General features: G+C 34.5%; 1 protein-coding gene across 1 annotated transcript in view; it reads right to left on the reverse strand.

The window, feature by feature from the left end:
• The window catches only part of LOC132701790 (aquaporin AQPAe.a), a 38,053-nt gene that overhangs the window by 14,183 nt on the left and 3,219 nt on the right, over positions 1-20,651 (reverse strand). Inside the window, exon 2 of the mRNA XM_060669983.1 lies at positions 11,225-11,412. Coding sequence (XP_060525966.1) covers positions 11,225-11,412 — 188 coding nt within the window. The remainder of the gene's footprint in view (positions 1-11,224; positions 11,413-20,651) is intronic.

Raw genomic sequence — 20,651 nt, forward strand, 5'->3', positions numbered from 1 at the left:
TGTACATCTTTAAACTATACTATGGGCCAGCGGTCAGCATTATCAGGAAAAAACGTGTGCCATCGCTGAAATTTCTTTACTTTTTATTTTTTTAAACACCCGTAACAAATCAAAATTAAATTTCACAACCATCAATATGGATTCCAAAGTAAACGTAGTGCACAAAGAGCGATCGTTGATATGCTGGATTTTATGACCAATCAATTGGATAAGAACAAATATGTAATAACTGTGTTTGTTGATCTTCACAAGGCGTTCGATATTGTCAATATAGAGCTAATGATGAATAAATTAAATAAAATGGGACTTCGTGGGGTGTGATACCACTTCACTTTCATCTACTTCAAATTTGAACTTCTTAATTAAGATTACAGCAGCATTTTGACTGGCTGTGCTACAACAGACTTTCCTTAAGCGCCCGAAAAACAGTTTATATGATATTTAAACAGACAGGAAAAACAGCTTGTAACCTAAATATAAAAATAAATAAAGCGGCACTCAAAAGAGTGTATGAATATAATTACCTAGGGCTAACTATCTCTGAAAATCTAACTTGGGATAGACATATTGAGACTGTAATTGACAAAACTGTACCAATGCTAGGTGCAACAAAAAGATGTTCGCATCAACTTAACCAAAAAACAAGGCAACTGCTTATAATAGCTTCGTAGAGCCACACATGGGATACTTGTTGACATACTGGGGAAACACCAGCATAGCACAGCTAAATAAATTATAAAGACTAAAAAATAAAGCATTTCAAATAATATTTGGAATGAACTTTAATATGTCCAGTGTCTACACAAACCTACCTTATTTAAAAACATGTGAACTTAAGATACTAGAACAAACAAAATTAATTTACTTAATTCAAAACAAACTGATTCAAAGAAATGTGAAACTGACTGGAAAGGGACAGTGTTACAGCTACAGCACAAGAAACGATGATAAGTTAAGAGATGTATATGTAAGGACCAAAAAGAAACAAGACTCGCCAATTTACAGAACTATTCAAGTGTTTAATAAACTACCACAAACTCAATTAAAGGACACTGTCATAACCTTAAAGACTTTATAAGAAAAAATAGAATAGAAACTTATATCAACAAAATATTATATTTAATTTTACTAGAATATTATATTTTTTCTGTTACCGTTTTTGTACGGCCTCGGGGCAGATTTATTGTTAACTGTTTGGAGGTCTGAAATAAAAAAAAACTATGTAGAAAAGTAATGAACAAAAAAATTGAAGGCTAAAATTTAATTTACTACCAAAAAGAGTTTGGACAACGCGACCACTGCTGGGAAAAAACCGCTGATTTTTTTTTCTTCGGTTGCAAAATAAGGATGGCCGTTTAGTGCCTGTTAAAAACTACATTTTGATCGTTTGTCGATTTCCGTCTCTTTAATGAGGATACTGCAATTTCATTTCTCTCTATTAATCCAAACCTAATAGGTAAAAACATCCTGTTGTCATTGTCATGGACTTCTAGTATTTTTTATAAGTTTTCGATAAATATTTAGTGGTTTGTCGCGTTTATAGTTCCAAAACTTTACGTGTTTTTGTTGTCACCGTTGTTGTTGCTTTTATTAAATATTACACGCCTTTACAATAGCCTTTTGTAATTTTGCCTGAATTAAAAGACTAACAACTAGAATTTGGCAGTCTAATTTTTAAATGTTTTTTGAAACACAAGGGAGGGCAAGGGAAATAAATCATACCTTTTGAGAACATATTGTAGTTGGTTAACGGCATCAGAAAAAAAAAGATGTCTAACGATCCATCACTTTTTCAAGACCCTATAAATTTGCTGAGATAAAATATCACCCAGAAGAAATTTGTATTGCAAAAAGTTCAGCGTTTAAACGTATCAGTCTCGTGAAATAATTTGATTCCTCTCTTCACGGGACACCATATGATATATATGATGATTTTTTTCCCAAAATGGATGTTGTAATCATTTCGTACCACCCTCCAACAATAGTGCTCCCGCAATCTTGGAAAACAAGTGAAAATTATATCTAGATATACAGAAACCGCTTCCAATTGTCGAGAAAACAACAATAACGTCGACGTTTAATTTTATTAATGCGAAACATAAACGTGCAGCGTAAAAGTCCGAATCCGATCAAAGCAAGCCAGCGTCCCCGGACCCCCTCGTCCTGCCGTAACAATTTATCACATTTAACCAGATACGCGTTCAATGGAGCACTAATTACATAGAAAACATAATTCGCACAACAAGCCGACTATAAATTATAATAAAAGGCAATAAAACGGAGCCGGGAAAACGCGGACCACATAATAGATATTACATTACATATAGCAAAGCGTTTAATTAATAATTTATAATAACTCCTGAAAACGGAAAACAATTAATAAAACGGTATACGAGCTATCGAACGGGGTCGATGTTTATAACGAGGGGCAAAACTCCTTTTGACCCTTGGAAAGCGGAAAAATATACATGATTTTGTTTTCAGATATCGGGTAGTATAACTTTCAAGAAATCTTTTTTTTTCTATTCCAGAAAACTTTCAGAAATTTGGAACGGTATTTTTTTGGAATTGAACTGAAGTGCCTTTTACTTGATGAAAATCCATTTATCAAAATAAATAAGAACTAAAAGTTCAGATTTACACGAAATTTCGTGAAAATCTGAACTTTTAGTTCTTATTTATTTTGCATTTTTTATGCGCATAACACTTTTTCATTTCGTGTATTTTGGCAGAAACAATATTACGTCATCCGGCATAATTTATGAAATGGTACATTTCGCTACACTGCTACAGCTTCTACACGTCATATTACATTACACTTTGCTGACTAAAATGTAAAAAATAACTTATTCTACTTTTCGTATTTTGCTTGTTTTTTTTTATTTTCGCATTTTTTAAAAAAAATTCCGTCGATATAGTAAATCACAAAGATACGGAAATGGCACATACAACAATACAATCGCTTCTTCGATAATATGAAAAAAAGATTTTTTACTGAAAACGAATTCAATTATCAAAATATCAACATTTTTAGAAGAAACACACTATATTTTTATAAGGTAAGTTTGTAATTTACCTTATATTTAAATTTTACCTGCATAAATTCTTGTTGAATTTAAAACTGCCCACATTAGATAATATATGGTATTTTTTAAATAGCAAAGACACGATACAACGTCTTTTAAAAATATAATACTCCAGATTGCTAACAATACAGGGTCCCCATTAATATGTGGAAATTTTGACAAAAAATCGACTTCTACTACAAATTAACAGATTTAAATAAAACTTCAGAATTCATATTTAAAGAAACATTTAATAGCTAATTATCTAGCTTGATTGAAAATACCTAATACAAAGTAACAAATTTGAATAAATAAATCTATAACACAAAAAGTTAATCAAAAAGGAGTTCGCTAATTCGATCCATAATGTTTAGTTAAAAATGTTCCTCTTAAAATGCTCGTTTCATCTGGCATCAAAACAAAAAAAAATATCAAAATATTTAAAAATGTAGTTGGCTATGACATGTCAAGAAATACGGTTTGTTTATGTCGTTATTTGTATTGTATTTCTTCGGCATATCTTCCTTTTTAATAAAGCTTTTTATTTTGTAGTGAAGTAAAAGATGGCACAAACATTAATGTGATGCCTATCTTGAATTTTCACATACAGAGAGAGTGAATATTATAATTTTTAAATTTTAGACACCCTTCGTGGTTTGGTTATCGATTAACTTAATGAATCACCGTGCAAGCCTTCTAGTAATTTTATTAGCTTTAACATCTTTAATTTGATTTTTCTTACAGATACAGACCTTTTTAAATAAATTACACAATTTATTACAAAACTTTACCCGTCAAAATAAACTTGTGTGTGCAATGCACATAGATAATACACCCCCATTATATCCAGAAGGAAGAATAAAGCAGAATTTAAAATAATAATTACCTCTTTGACCAATTTTTCCATGGGTACTCATTAAATATATATAAATATATATATATATATATATATATATATATATATATATATATATATATATATATATATATATATATATATATATATATATATATATATATATATATATATATATATATATATATATATATATATATATATACCTCTTATGCGTTACGTATTTTTGAAAAGGTCGAAACAAACCTAGAATTATTAAAGAACGTTAACGTATATCAAAATTTATGAGTTTCAGAAGAAAACGCAACCTTGAGGTACACCGAGAAAGCCACAAAAAATAAAATATGGCGCACAACGGAGATTAACCGAGTAAAGTCGCGTTTTTATTAATTTTCGAAATAATTTTACTTAACTAAAACTAATTATTTTTACCATAATTTTTATTTTAACTTTGAATCAAATTTATAGTTAATTTTTTTGCGTTTTCTTTCTAGCTTTAACGAAGAGTGTTTTTTTTTGCTAAATGAAAAATTATTTTTCCCAAAACCAAAAACAAAAATGCAAAAAATAATAAATCGCAACGACTTCGACGTGCACTTTGCAAGCTCGTAGGTATCGAGTCGAAATTTCAACGAAATTAATCAGGCAAAATATTTCGCAATAGCATAGTCGAACCGGGTGCCCCCCACCGCCCCTCCCCACGAACGACGAGAGCGATCGAACAATTCACATGCCCCGGCATCATCCTTGACACACAAATTGCCGGGCAACTTTTCGGAGTTTTTATCCCGGAGGCCCCAGTCGTTTCTGCGCGGAGGGCCCGGGGGGGGAGGTTGCCCCCCTCGAGCGATGGGAAATATAATTAGCGTTGAACCCGAAACCGTTAATTACAGATTCTATCGTTTGCGATTGGCAAAGTTCATTCACGACGTTCGCCGGTCGGGAGGGCGGGGGGGACAAGAGTGGTCAACGCGTTGTTGATTGCTCACGAATGCGATTCCCATTCATTACCGTAATTAGATGCGGCCCGTGCGGGCCGTCAAGCGAATTTTGCAACTTCGTTGCTTTTGAGTATTAAAAACTAAAAAATAAAATAAAATGAAGACTCTTATAATACCTGCTGTCGAGGCATTGGCTAAAATTTATAGAACTGCCTTTTCTTTAAATTAGAAAACTTATAGCAAATTTGACTTCCACTAGAAATTGCGTATGGTGTATCTCAAAGTATATCGCCTCTGATTATAATGACAATTATCGAAATTACGTGCCGACAATAACAAAACACTTAACCAGATTTTTAAAGTATTTAAAAAAATAAATAATAAAGGTTCCTTTGTCTGACAGTTTTTACTGAAATCATACATTGTGAGTAAGCTTCTTGGCGAAGGGTTTTGTCGAAAGCAAAAACGGTATACTTTGAGACACGCCATACCTAACTGCGTCAACTATTATGCCAATAATAGGCCTCTTCTTCTTCTTAAAGCGCCATCTCCATTAAATGAAGACCAGCGACAATTATGTACTTCGTGATGTTTTTCAGCCAAGAGCCCTCACTCTTACTTTCCATTATGAGTTGAAGGAATTTTTTTTCTTTATTGTATCGAGAAGCTCGCGTATTTTTTCAGTTTTCTTTTAGTTTCTTCTTTCACTTATATTTAATGAGAAACATATTTTAAGTAATAAAAGAGTAACAAAAATAAAATAAACATCATTTCACGCACTTTATTTAAACGATAAAAAATAAGGCAGTTTTAGAAGCAAGAAACTATGTCAAATAAGTCTCCGTAAGCTTTAAATCACTATTCAGAACTGCAGGTAGAACCGTTAATATTTTTTTCTACTCCCGTCTGTAAAATACCTAATTACCCACCGATCTAGCGTGCGGGAAGCGTCACTTTAGCACGTCAGTTTGTTTTCAATACATAAACTACACAAAAATAATTAAGAAAAAAAATGTTAAAAAAGGGATTCCGTTTCCGTTTTTCGAACCTAAACGAGAAAAAATGAAATTTGTACGATATCGGGCGCGGGTATGGCGTCCCCGAGTCTAGATACGCCGCGGTATCGGCCCGATGCGGATCCGGTGGATTTATAAAACGACTCGTTGCCCGAATTAACATGTACCGGTTGCTTAAGATGCCCGGGAGCGCCGCGGGAGGCCGCCGGCCGCTCGATCCAGTTAGGTGATTTTTTGGCGTCCGCACACCGGCACCAAGACAGCGCGACGGCGATGATTCACGCGAGCGGTTACGCAAAGAACATCGGGTTACCAAAATTAAACTGCGCACGTTGGACAACAACTTCGCCGAAAAATTGAAGCGGACGCCTTCTTTTGCGGGCCATTTCCCGTGGGCGGCGGGCCTCTTTCCCGGGGCGGCGGGCCACTTCTCAGGGGCGGCGGCCCACTACGTCCAGAGGGTGAATTTTCGAGAATTTGCGTCGCGGACTTCGCCCCAGGCGTGCGTTTTATCGGTGAGCAAACGGTAAACTCGTCATTCTCGTAGCGAAGAGTGGAAAACCTTCGATCGAAACGTTGAACCCTGACGCATTGTAATAGTTATTCGAAAAAATTGTAACAATGTGTGCGCAAACGCCGTTCACCTGGCGGACGTCTTTTTCTGCGGCCCCGCGTGGACATGACAGTGAGACGCGCGTTAATGTAAAACGCGGCCAGGGCCGTACTCGTCGGCTTTCGCGCGGCTACTCTTCCCCCACCCCGACGGCCCGAGAGAGACAAACAATAATGGGTAGTATCCCAATGTTTTCGGAGAACAGGCGAAGTCTAGCAAAAGTTAGTGACAACTAACAGGAAATAACATAATCATAAATGATAATAATAATAATATAATATAATCATAATAATCATTTATGACTTTCTCCAAAACTTTAGATAAGGTTGGAAAAATACTGATCAGACGCAATTATGAAAACTGGCTAGAATTGTTATTTTTTGCCAATGGTGCGATGAAAGCCAACTTTCAAATACTAGGAAAATGGCGCGGTAATATGGATGGTCATCTGAAGCATTGTAGCAGGTACACAATCAACACCAGCAGAATTTGACTTAAATTTTGAAATAATGGTTTTAATTGAGTCAATAGTTGCGAATTTAAATGCAAATGATATATTCGAGTTGAACTTGATATTTTTATACAAAGAAGTGGTTTCGGGGCAATTGTTAATATTGCTAAGAACAGAAGTAAAATAATGATTAATATCACTGGGATTTTTTAAGTTAGGTGGTATTTTCCAAAGTCCTTTACGCTGAAGCTAAGATCTTCAGAAACGATGTTACAAAGTGTTTTAAAAAAACTGTTTATACTTATTGTTCGTGACATTCTGTGGTAATTCCAGTCAACACTGTTAGGTGTGTGTCTAAGTCAATGCGTAGCCTCACCTATTCTCACCATTTTACTTTTTACTTAATTTAACGTCAAACGTAAAAATTATAATCTACTAGAACAAATATTAAAACAAAATCAGTCGCCTATTTAAAATTGTTCTAGTTTCCTCCTGTGTTGGTTGTTGATAAATCCAACCGACGTTTCGTCAATCATCCTCTTGGATTCTCCAGAGCTTAACTGACATTGGTTTGCACTCTACTCTGTACGTGCTGTACTGTAGCAGCTGATTACATGCAAAAGCTTTACTTTGGTTAGTTTTTATTATTTTGATCGTGTTCTTTCATAATCCTTTAACCTAGTTGATGTTTTTCGCTTTGCTTCTCCAAGGTGTTGAGAAATCTTTGGACAATTAATAAATCTGGTTAGTTAACATTATATTTCTAAATATTTGATAGGCTGTCAGTGATGTTTTCAATGTAAGAAGAGCCACGGTGGCAAGTGTGTGGTTGCTTTCGATGGAACGCTCAGTATCGCTGATGTGAAAATTATTAGAGAGAGAGTAAGTTGTTTTAGTTGTGGGTTCAGTGACTCGGACTGAGATATTTTTGCGGCTCTGTAAACAAGAGAGTTGAGCCGGATGGTGATGTGACACTGCATTAAGGTATCGGTTTGTGTTCGTGGATTTAATGTAAACTGAATGACCCAACGCTAAGTCTCATTTTCCGCGTACCAGGAAAACGAACATTAGTAAAGAAAATGCAGGAGGAATCCACAAGAATTGTAAATAGTATTATAGTAGCCTGTGGAAGTTTTGACATCTGTCTAGTGCTGTGGGAAAAATTTGAAAGATGTTAATATTTATTTCCCTGATAATGTTTTCTACATCACCCAAGGAGAGAAGTGGAGGTTGACGATCTCTAAGCTACCTAACCAATTTACCGTGTTAAAGATAAGACATGCACTGCGCCAAGACAACTCCGAGATCTCAATATTCGCCTTATTTAAATAATATTGTATTCTTCTTGCAGTATAGAATATGGAATATTAAAATTCCTTTTGTAAGCTTGCGAATTATAAGTTTGACACAAAATTCCGTATTTCATTTAATAACTCATCTATAGAGGTAAATAAAAAACAGAACTATACACGCCTAAAACTTAAATTTCATTAAAATTGTTTTATCTAAGGTACAATTTAAAAATATATAATATATCCAAATCGAGTCAGCAGTTCGCGAGAAAATTAACATTGAAGGTTAATCCAAATTTTACCGGTTTTGTTTGTTTTAAATTCCACCCCGTATATTTTTTGGGCAGTGCAAAACGATTTTTCTCCTCTCAATTCGTTATCTAAAGTTTACTTTTAATTTTGGCTTACATAAAACCAAAATAAGTAAATAAATAAAAAAGAATTTAGAATTGGATAAATACAAAGTCTAATGAAAATTAAAAAAAAATCATGTTAACTTATGGACCCAAAAGAATATATACTAGAAAGAAAAAATTTGTGGTTGCGCGTTATATAAATACCAAATAAATAATTTACACCACCAGTAAAAAAAGTGACACTTAAAATACTTATCATTATGTAAATCTAGATACTTAAAATACTAAAATAAAGAGAGACTTAATTAATTCCCCAACTGTTAAAAATGATCACCGTCGATTTAAATAGTTATTATTTAAAAAATTAACTGTTCCGATTTGCATATCGATCCAAACGAACCTTATGGAAATTACTACCGATTTGATTTTTTGTTGTTTTAAGAAAAATTTACAAATTCCGCGTCATGCCGCCTCCGGCCCTTATCTAGAACTAGATAAAACCCGAAAAAGTTCTGATGATGCAGCTGATGTGGATTTTGTGAGGCAAATATTTCAGAGTGAAAAGAGTAATAATGATTCTGATTTTGTAGTTTCTCAATTTATTCTTTTCTTCCTGGAACTACTTAATTGCAATATATTTTAACTACTTTTGACGTTAGCATTCTGGTATATGTAGAATACCTATTAATAATTTCATAATTATATTAGTTATAGGTGCAATAATGTATATGACACAAGAAAGTGGGAACACTCTACAACTTTTAAACGGCTCGAGATAGCGGAAATTTGGAAGGGTTAATATAGGCTGAATGTCCAATATCTTGACAATATGTAGGTCTGAGGGGAAACGACCGTAACTTTCGAATTTTATTATATTTTTTTACATTTTTGAATTCAGGAGATCATTCTACGTTTTCTCATTTTTTTTTTATTCTTTAAATTTTTCATTAATTTTTGAATATTGTGTCTAGGAGGCTGTGCGATATTTCTATTCTCTTTTTCTTCCGAGTTTCCGCTAAAAAGTGCCTGCAGTTTATGACGTACGTATAGATAGATAGGTAGACCATTTATTCACAAAACCCATTACAATGGATCTTTCGTAAAAAAAAAATAACATGAAAATGTTTTAAAATAGATGAAATAGAAAATGTGTATGCCCTACAATAAAGTTATACACATACACAAACAACAGAAATACATCAATATAACGTTACAAACATTTGTTTAGAACATGCGCTTCGAATTCACTTGGGCTATAAAAAGCATTGGTTGTCAGAAGCTCGACGGGAGCACTTTTACAATAGTATGGCCCTGCATAGCCTAAAGATCTTCTACAAAATATTTAGGCTTTAAGAGATTTTCTCTGTTACGAATGTAGTGACAAGACTGCCTCGGAGAAAGTTTAAAAATTAGCCTAAGTATTCTTTTCTGCTGTACAAACACCCTTTCAGCATCACTAGCTTGCCCCCAATCGTAAGAAATTGAGGAGTATGCCGAAGCATAATAAAAGAATGTTTTATTTAGTTTGCTACAAACACTATTTATGTCTTGATCCCACCTCAATGATGCATCAATGTAGGAGCCAAGAAATCTTGTGCTCTGACTTTTTTCTAAGGATGTTCCAGGAAAACTAACCAAAACTAAAGGAAGGATAATGTACTGGGCAAACTAACCAACCGCAACTGTTTTCTCTAAATTTATGATTAGATGATTTTACTTGCAAAATTTATTAAACTGTTCAACAGCAACAGAGACATTATTTATCAGCTCCTGTGCGTCATTCCCGGAAACCAACGCGGACGTGTCGTCCGCGTACATGAAAACTAGGCAGTTACTGTTAAAGTTTTCAGGTAAATCGTTCACGCTTAACTGAAACTGTCAAGTCTGAAGAAGCTCTGAGGAAGCCAACAGGATGATTGGCGAAACATCAGCAATTTGAACTAAGCAAAAACCGACGCAGGGGGAATCCAGAAGTTTTGTAAAAAGCATTACAGTAGCCTGTGGAAGTTTCTTTGAAAAATATACATACAGTACTTACGTTACTTTTTGGCTGTATCCCCGTATTCCAAAAGCATATCAACCTTTTACCATAATAAAATACTTTGAACCAAAAATTCTAATCGTTAAATCCCAGAAGACACTCTTCCTTGAATTTTTTTTGTAAAGTTCTAATCTGTTTTTTTCTTTTCACTGCATGCGCTTGTCGAGAGTTTTTGCTGCGTTTTTCATATTACCGACTTGACAACTAATAATGAATAGAAGCAAAGCCACCTAAGTAATGTTTTATTTTTATAAAAATGTATTCACTTATCTGGTTTTTTCCTTCCTGCGAGCTTATTTTTTAGCGGATTTTGAAAATTTTGGTGTCAAAATGTTGCAAAAAAAGTACCGGTTTTAAAACGTTTTTGTCCCCACTCAGGTGCTATTTGAAAAAACTAGGTTATCCTAAAAAATTAATAGTTCATTATATTAAATGCTATTTGCCGTTGGACCAGCAAATTTTTCCCATGATCAGGTGACCCGGTAAATAATTTTTATGATGGTTTCAGCCTCCTTGACACAATTTTCACAAATTAAATAAAAATTTAGGGGAAAAGGAAAAGAAACAATGTTCGGAATTATACAGGCACGTACCTGGGCCAAAGTAGCGACGGTGAGGCCGAAAGTGAGGGCGATCTGGACGACGGTGGGGGTACCGATGCAGGAACCCGTACCGACCGCCACCAGGACGAGGGTACCCAAAAATTCGGCGACTAGCATACGCCATATCGATTTGTTTTCGGTTATCTCGGATATGCCGAGGATGCTGTCCGCGCGTTTCGCTGCAACACAGAGGAAGGGAAGGAATAATTTAAAACCGAATTAATTCTTCTTCTGACTTATTATTTTAACAACTTTTGGTAACAATTCTTTACTTATTGGTTTGGGTTTTAATTCCTCTACAAAAATTTCAGCAATCGTAATATACTAATGACCATGATGATGATTAATACTTTATTTTTCAACCATAATTTTGAACGCCGTATAATAAATTTACAAACTTTTAGTTTTAGTTTTTAGCTAGTATCAAGATCAAATACATATAAATCGTCATTAAACTTTATTGTTTTTTCCTGGTTTCGAAGTATGGTATGAATTAAATGAATGAATGAACGTTTTTGTTTGTTTGTTTGTTTATTTGCAGATGCACCAATTTTGCCCTGTTGTTCTCGCAAATTAAATACTTGTTCATCATTTAAATCATCCTGTTTTTCACAGATTTTCCTGAATACCGAGGTCAATTTTTTAATTTAAACTTTTTTTTTAGAACGATATCGTAAAACAATTTAGGGAACATGTGTTTACGGACTTTTTGTTAATAAAAAATGATTTCCTATTAACTAATAATCAGATTTTTCCATTCGAGTATATTAGCTTAAAATTTTCCTTGCAAATGCCAAATAGATTTACATTTTGTGATTTGATATTCGAGATAATGCTATGCTAGTCGTATATTTTGTATGATTTAAATGCCAATAAAGTTTAAAAACTATGAACGAAAATGTAATGAACAATCTCGTTGTTTCTCGTTGTTAAATTTATTACTTTTTTTATTGCGTTATGACGTTGGGGAAATTATTATTAAAAACAATAAAACAAACCGCGCTGTGGAACAAAAAACAGCAATCAAAATTTCAGCAAAATAAGCATTTGAAAAGCTTCTTTTGAAAGGTGGTGGTAATCTAAAACCACAAAATACAGTATAAATGTATATCAACACAATGCGTATGTTATTTACAATAGAGCTATCCGAAGCAATTTGAAACACTTATTCTTTAGAAAATCTCGTGTTAATAGCAGTATCAACATAAATCACGCATGCCCCTATTTCAAATTTTACCTTCGAAATAGTTTAATTATTAATCGTTATATGATTACAGGATATCTGATTAAGTCAAATGTTTTTTACTAGCGGGGACACACGGAAAAGCATGAAAACAATTGTCCGAAAAACAAACTTAAACTTGAATCATTTCAGCTTAAAAATAATAAATAAATACAAAAAAAACATAAATAACATACATAGATCTACAAAATTAAACTTTTTCACAGATCTTTTTATTTTGAAAATTGATTTTATGTAATTCTGAGTTCAAAAGTATTCTATGCATTTTTGAGTGAAATCTTCGTCTTTTTGTCAGAAAGCTGCATTGTGCGGACATTCGGCTGCGAGTTTTTAAATGCACAAAATACAACCTAGACGATTCTTCTTTCTTTTCTTTCCTTTTTCTTCTTCTTTTTTTCCTTCTTTCTTTCTTTCTTTTTAAAAATCCTTGCCTTTGCACAATGTTCTAATTTGCGGTCCAACAAAAATACCTTCTTTTATCTTGACACCAGATATGGCTGGAAATTTCTCGCACAGATATTTAAAACACTGTCCATTTTTGTCTAAGGCTTTAATAAACTGCTTGATCAAGCCAAGTTTGATATGATAACGAGTTAGTAAATCTTTTTGGAGTCACAGCTATGTTTTAATACATTTCTGCTAGTAGGCTTGTTCTAGAGCACCATTCTATTTGTCTATCTCTTGCCATATTTATACATTTTAGAACACTAGAAATATACAACAACTAAAACAATAGCCGCGAACACAAACTGCGCATAAGCAGTTTAAAACGCTGTATTGATGCTTCTGCGCCAACTCTGTTGCTTTGCACAGAAATCTAATATTATCCGGTGTTGCCAAATCACATTTAATTTCATAAGAATAAATTCATTTAAAAATCATGCCTAGCATGGAACCAACATATTGACGTTATAGCTATGTATATTAATAAAATATATTATCATCATCATATATTAATAAATTATAAATAATTTTTTTTGGAAAAAGGGGCCCCAAAAATAAACAAATGAGCAAACAGCTTTTAAACATCAAAATCACTGCAGACCTGCGTCAATTTTCAATAAATTTAGTATTTGCTTAAATAACGCTAAAAGGATAACGAAAAAATCACACTTACTGTAAAAAAAAACAATTTTCATTTATTACAGCGAAAAGAAAGGTAAAACCGAAATAAACAAACCAAAGGATACTGGCCACGTGCGAACTGACAATTCCAAAACACTTCGAACTTTTTTTCAGAATTAATAGAATTAGAATGGAATTAACAGAAATGTTCGGAATGAAACCAAAACTAATCTTGCGACAGTCCGCTAATAAAACAAAAACCATTTTCGGACAACTTTTTTTGCTTGAGTTTTTTTTGGTCCAAGGCAGTTTTTGCGAATACGGCGGCCCGAACGATCGAAAGGTCGTGGAAAAAGGAAAACGTAAAATGTTTAATTCAAAACGACCGCTTTCCGAAGTATGTGCTTCAAATTCTTTAAAAAAAAAAAGAAATTTTTTTGGTGTTCACCGTCCTAACTTGTAATAATTGAATAACAATTAATTGTCGAAATTTAATCGTCTACCTTTTTAAAATTAAATTTAAAATGAATATTTTGCGATGTTTCGATAGCACGAGAGGCGCGAATCGATTAAAGCAACGCGAAATTGTTAATTTGCGTAAATAACGAGCGTGCCGTTTATTGGATTCGAAACCGTCGAAGCGTATAATAAGAACTGTCTGTCCGCATTTGAATTCCGATTAAATAATATTAATCGAGTCGGGTACATAGCGACGACACGGTTCGGTGCTGCCCGACGGGAAATTGTTTTCCTAGCGAGGAAGATCGCGCGTCCGCCGTAACACCTTTGACCGTGTCCGCCGAATCAAAGAGTCCGACGCTTTGGTTACGTCACGCGCGACCTTGAACTTAAATTTGACGCGAACACCTGGCCCGACGAATCCTCCGAATACGTCAGAGGACCCGAAACCCATCTTGGCAACCTTCTTCGTCTTTTTTTTTGTTCCAATTTTTACGGGGTATCTCACAACTGAGCCGAATATATTAAAGCCTCAGGTGATAGAAGCCATACAACATCTGAAGACAAATAAGTCATCAGGAGTAGATCACATAAATGCTGAAATACTAAAGACACTGGAGGAACCGGGGGATAGCCAAGATCTGGCACACGAAGTCATGGCCAGACTGCATTAAGTCAACCTCACCACGAGACACGGGAAAAAATTTTTAATATTAGACGAGTAATAGAAAAATTAAGAGAATTTAATTCCCCTATGCTACTCTGCTTTATTGAAATGCTTGTGGCGAATACTAAGAGAAATAGGAGTAGCGAATCACCTAATAACTCTAATTAAGAACCTATACGAATCAAGTGAAACCATAGTGCGAATAGATAACCACTCGTCACAGACTTTCAATATACAAAAGGGGGTGCGACAAGGATGCATATTGTCACCCAGGCTTGTTAACGGCTACGGCGAACACATAATGAGAAACGCCCTAGACGATTTCGAGGGAGGAGTATCAATAGGTAGTAAAAAACTGACAAAAATAAGATATGCAGACGATAAAACGATGCTGGCGAAAGATGAGGCCGACATGATGATGATGTTGAACAGAGTGGATAGTTGAAGTGCTAGGATGGGTCTGGAAATAAATCTCAGCAAGACTCAGCTCATGCTGATTGACAGAGCGGGAATACTTTCACGTCCGAACCTCACAAACATAGAAAATGTAGATGAATTTGTGTACCTGGGATGTCTAATACGTAACCAGGGCGGTTCCGAACAGGAAATAAAAAGACGAATAGCAATGGTACGAGGGGCCATGAGCAACCTCACCAGAATATGGAAAGATCGACAAATCACAAGAAACACCAAAAAATATGCTGGTTAAATCCGGTGTATTCTCAATATTTCTGTACGTAGCGGAATCCTGGACCATGAAAACACCAGACATACGAAAGAGATGTGGTGTTGGCGAAGTATTTCATGGACTGAGAAACGCACCAATGAATCTATACTAAGCGAGCTGAAGAATTTTAAAATACTTTGGACACACCACAAGACGACAGCTGACAACCTGGAGAAACTGATAGTACAGGGAAAGGTGGAAGCAAAACGACCAAGAGGCAGGTCACCTGTAAAATCGATAGACCAAGTAAAGAAAATCACGAATACGCTGCTGCAAGATTTACTATCGGAAGCAATGGATAGACAAACATGGAGTTGATGGATGTACACGATTCCGTGAGATCAAGATTTCTCAGACATGAGAATACGACTAAGAAGATCTCACACTCACTCAAAGACCAGAAAGATGTGGTTTATGGTGGCCCGTATTATTATAGATAAAGTCCGATAACTTGTTGACATGACCCAGTATATCGAAACGACCACTGAATTCTGAGCATAATTATAATTTTTCGATTAAGTAGTTAATAAATCCAAAAATTTCCAAATATAAATATCATCATATCCCATTTCTAATCTAATTTTTATCAAACACAAATTAGTTTGCTTTTAGGTCAGCTTTTTCCCACAATTTTATCGCCCTCAATCATAGCAACTTTGCACTTTTTAAAAAAGCTCCACGATCCCTCTACAGTGCGTCCCACTTAAGAACCATATTGTACACAGTATACATTTTTTTGTTGGATAGACCTCTGAAAAATGAATAAAATCTTGTTTTGGTTAGTTCATTCTTACTCATTGGAACTTAGAACCCAACTATACCGATTTTAATAATATTTCAATACAGGGTGTTTGAAATATATTTTGCGCCTCGCTTAAGGCTGTTCATCTTTATGTTTTTTATTAAGTCAACCTGAAGTCACGGCTAACTGGGACTATGAGAATGATATGATGACTATAATGAAAATAACAAAAATATCAAAAAATTGAATGACGTCAGCATATTGTAAAACGAAGTTTGCCATGGAGAGGCGCATTTATTCCCTAGTTTATATTTTATATTTGTTAAGATTTATTAACGCTGTTGTTTTAAGATAATACTAAAAAATACATAGCTGAAGGCTTTTTTATCATTATTTTTTAATCAGTATAATTAAACGAAAAAAAAAATTATCAAAATCAATCAATAAACAACGATATAGTTTTTAAGTGGGACACACTGTATACAAAAAGGCTGACCTTTTCTTCGAATCGCATAATTTGTGTCATAAACGACGATTTTTTATTATCTTTTTAGATTTTTTTGAGGATCCGCCTGGTGATCATGAAAATATTCACAATTTCACAATAATTGGCAACATTTTCCTGTATCGTAAAACTAGCATTACCATAGTCAATCAACGATTTTTTTGTTGACCGATTTACTCGGCATTTTACTAATAACTAATTACAAAAGCCATTAACGGATATTAACAGCACATAGTAACATTTTTAATACCCATTTAGCTCTTACCTGTCAGCAATATTGCCCAATTATTTTTTATATGTTCTACCTACATCTGTGAACGACCCAATCAAGAATCTTCTGCTTTATAACTTTTTTTCTTCAAAATCTCAAAAAACCCTTAGAACCAAATCGGTCGAAAAATCCATACCGGTTTCTACCTACTATATTATTTTTCCGATGTACTAATAGAGCCCAATCTTAGATGTGAAAACACACCCAACTCATGACGATCGAAAGATTGTACTTATTAAGGCAGCTACAAGCTCACAGATTTTGTATTATCATTGAGATTTTTTTTAAGAAAAAGTTCAAGTTCTAGTTGACCTGTTTACTCAATATTCCAATCGTATGCAACATCTTTGCCCTCTCTTCTGGTCGCTTCTGGTGGACGATCATCTGGAAGACCTACACATATTCCTATTCCTAGAACCTCTGATGGAGCTCATGCAAAAGGTTCTTAATCGAATTAGCGAATGGTGTAAACAAAAATACGGTAAATCCGACAAAAATGGAGCTACTTCTGGTAGGCTACTTCGTTGGCTACATCTAGGACAGTGAAGACTCTGGACTCCTAGACGGTTCAAGTTAATGAAAAGGTAATTCTACAACATTCTCGAAGATGTATTGTAAATGTTTCCACTGGTCTACAGCATCTGATATGGTAGCATCTGCTAAATATCAAGGGCATCTGATATTGGTTTTAAAATGCTTAAATATTGTTGTGCTGCATGTTGAACGCCAATATTTGACACCTTTTGGTAAATGATACAATCAATTTGGTTTTTGTTTTCTTCGCAGATTTTTAGATCTTTGAACAATCAGCAACGCTATTCTATACGACTAAAGCGTTGTCTCCTGATTGACTGAATTTCGCTCTTGCTAGATGGTTATCGCGAAAATCCTTAACAATTTGGACTACATGTTCTTTGGTCTTTGTAATTATTTGCACAGTAAATTCCGAATATATGCAGAGCAGCCGCTGTTGTAACTTTTTGAGTCCGTCTTTTCCTCCAAAGTTTTTCTGATATTTGCTGCGTTATCTGTCACAAAAGACTTTACCTCGCAGTCATATTGTGATTTAGATGAAGAAATCTATAGGAATGGGCCTGGGGATGATATGAGTAATTATAGACCCATAAGTTTACTTAGCACCTTCTCAAAAAAAATTACTATTGCTATTACTATTACTATTATTAAAAATAGCTATCAACTCTTGACCTCTTGAACAACGAAGAACACCTAATAACAAATAACCACACGCGAGCGCTAACGGGAAGCTGGAAAAGTAAGGAATTGCGTGGTAAGGTTCATACCAGCCTTAACATGTCGGAAGTTAGCAAAGATGACTCGATCGCCTACTTAAAGGATGATTATCTCTTCCCTGAGACAGAAGGGTTTCTCAGCGGCATTCAGGTTCAGGTGATGCCCACAAGATCTTACAGAAAATACATTTTGGGTGAGAGCTGTAGGCTTCATCCATCCATCTAGCAAGTTCGGTGCACTGCACATCCATTGCTTTCAGGCAGTACATATAACCAGTATTGAATATTACAGCAAGCAACCACTGATAACAAAAAATATAAACTCATCTAGAATATGAGCATCCAGACAGATCGCAGATACGTCAAGAAGGTGAGAAAGTACCGACAGCCATCATTCGAGCTGGAAAGAGTAGGCCTATTTCCCATAGTCACATCGGCAAATCGATTGGTCCATAAAAACTTACCTGATCATTTTCAGCAGCAAAAGTATATCGCATTGGCACAAAGCGTATTGGATTGCATTGCTATGTAAAAATATAAATTTTTCGAAAACGCCTTAAAATACAGATGTTGAACAAAAATACCTTTTTTACTTAGGAAATACCAGAAAATGACCCTAATAGTTTTTTCTGCAAAAAAGTGCGTGCTCATTTCTCGTATTTTTATGAACGTAAGTAATAGAAAACGAAAAAATAAAATTACATTACATAGGTTAGAACAGAAGTATTCTATAGTCCATCCTTTTTAAAACACCCCGTATATTTTATATTATTTTTTTTATACATATTTATCAAAATTAAGATAAGAGATCCAAGGATTCGAAATTCTTACACGTTTCGACGCAGAATGACCGTCCTCATGTATTACCGACGTGCGCTATTGTACCGCTATGTCGTTTGCACGAGGAATAATTAGATTTTCTTTTACTCTTTAAACGCAGTAAAAAAACACCGTGATTCACCTCGACCCGAGATATCATCTTAGAACTCGGCCGCTGCAAAGAATTTCTATTATTCGGAGGACATTTGTTTTTTCCACAATCGTCCAACAAAGAGACTGAATAAATAAATTTTCTATTGTGATACAAACAGTGGTACTGGGGCAGGGGGCGAGGATAGCGAAGGGTGTTGCCTAAATAAGAATGGTTGGCTATGGTAATAACGTAAGGTGTTGGAAAATAATTCCCCAGAGGGATATTGAATATTTGGCGCATGATGTTATAATGTAACAATATTATAGTATATTATGCAACAAGTGCGGTAAACGGCATTTGACTCACGAGTTTATTTGACACGAGCGGAACGAGTGTTTAATAAACGAGTGACTTAAAAAGTTTACCGAACGTGTTGCAATAAATGTAAAACTTTTTTTCGTTTACTTAAATTTCTACATGAAAAACCCACGAAATAAATTTTGTTTTCAGCCATTTTACTGAGAGCTTTAAAGAATGACAATACACAATAATCTCTTAATATATGTGTTGCAGACGCTGATAATTTGACAACTGTACCGTATGATCTAATATAATTAGTGCTGCCACCTACACTACGTACTGACACCCATTTTAAAATTTGAAATCCATAGAAATAAAACACCGACTATTAATTAGCATAAAAATTTTGAGAAATTACGTAGACAAAAAATTATCAGAAGCTATTTCTGAAAAGTTCAAAATTTAGTAATTTTTAAGTGGCTGTAATTACCTAATCCTCTTTTAATGATAATCATACTTTGTTATACGGTTTTCGAAAGCTTAAAGACTAAACTTTAACAATAAATAAATAAATTGCTTTTTTGTAAAAAATTGCGAACGTTATACGTAAATTTAATTTTAGCGAAAAAATAATTTTTCCCATGTTAATTAAATCTGAAACTAAAATAAAAATACCGACCCCTTAGAGTTGAACTACAGGGCTCGTCTTTGGTGAGGATTTTTTTTATATCAAAAAGAAACACTTGAAAGGGTAAGAGCTAATAAAAAATATATATTTTTTAGGCACCTTAGTGTTGCATACTATACTTTTTCTATGATCGTTGCTTTTTGGGTACATTTTCGCACTGAAATGACCGTCAGAATTGTCAAATGTCAAAATTCAAGGAGTACGGTAATATCTCTGAAAACATCCGAGTGCTCTCACACCCTTGCGGTAAAATCCCGGAAATGTCCGAAGTGGCTCGATTCCGTGGGAAACGAAACTGACGTGGTAAAGTGACGCATCCCGCACGCTAGATCGGTGTGTAATTAGGCATTTTACAGACTCTTTACCCCACTTGTTGCATAATACACTATTAACAATATACGAATGCTTTTTTGTCAACTGTATCTCCACAACTTCGAATAAAATAAAAATTTATAAAACACAATACAAAGACAAGGCAAAAATTCATATTTCTTCATTTTGCATACGATTAGCTTTTTTTTTTAATTCGAATACGTCAGATCCTCGGACGGCGTCGGCCCAATCTTTATTCATGAGACGGCGTCGTCC

The sequence above is a fragment of the Cylas formicarius genome, unplaced genomic scaffold, assembly GCF_029955315.1.
Source record: "Cylas formicarius isolate icCylForm1 unplaced genomic scaffold, icCylForm1.1 PGA_scaffold_5__7_contigs__length_24384050, whole genome shotgun sequence".
NCBI lineage: Eukaryota > Metazoa > Arthropoda > Insecta > Coleoptera > Brentidae > Cylas > Cylas formicarius.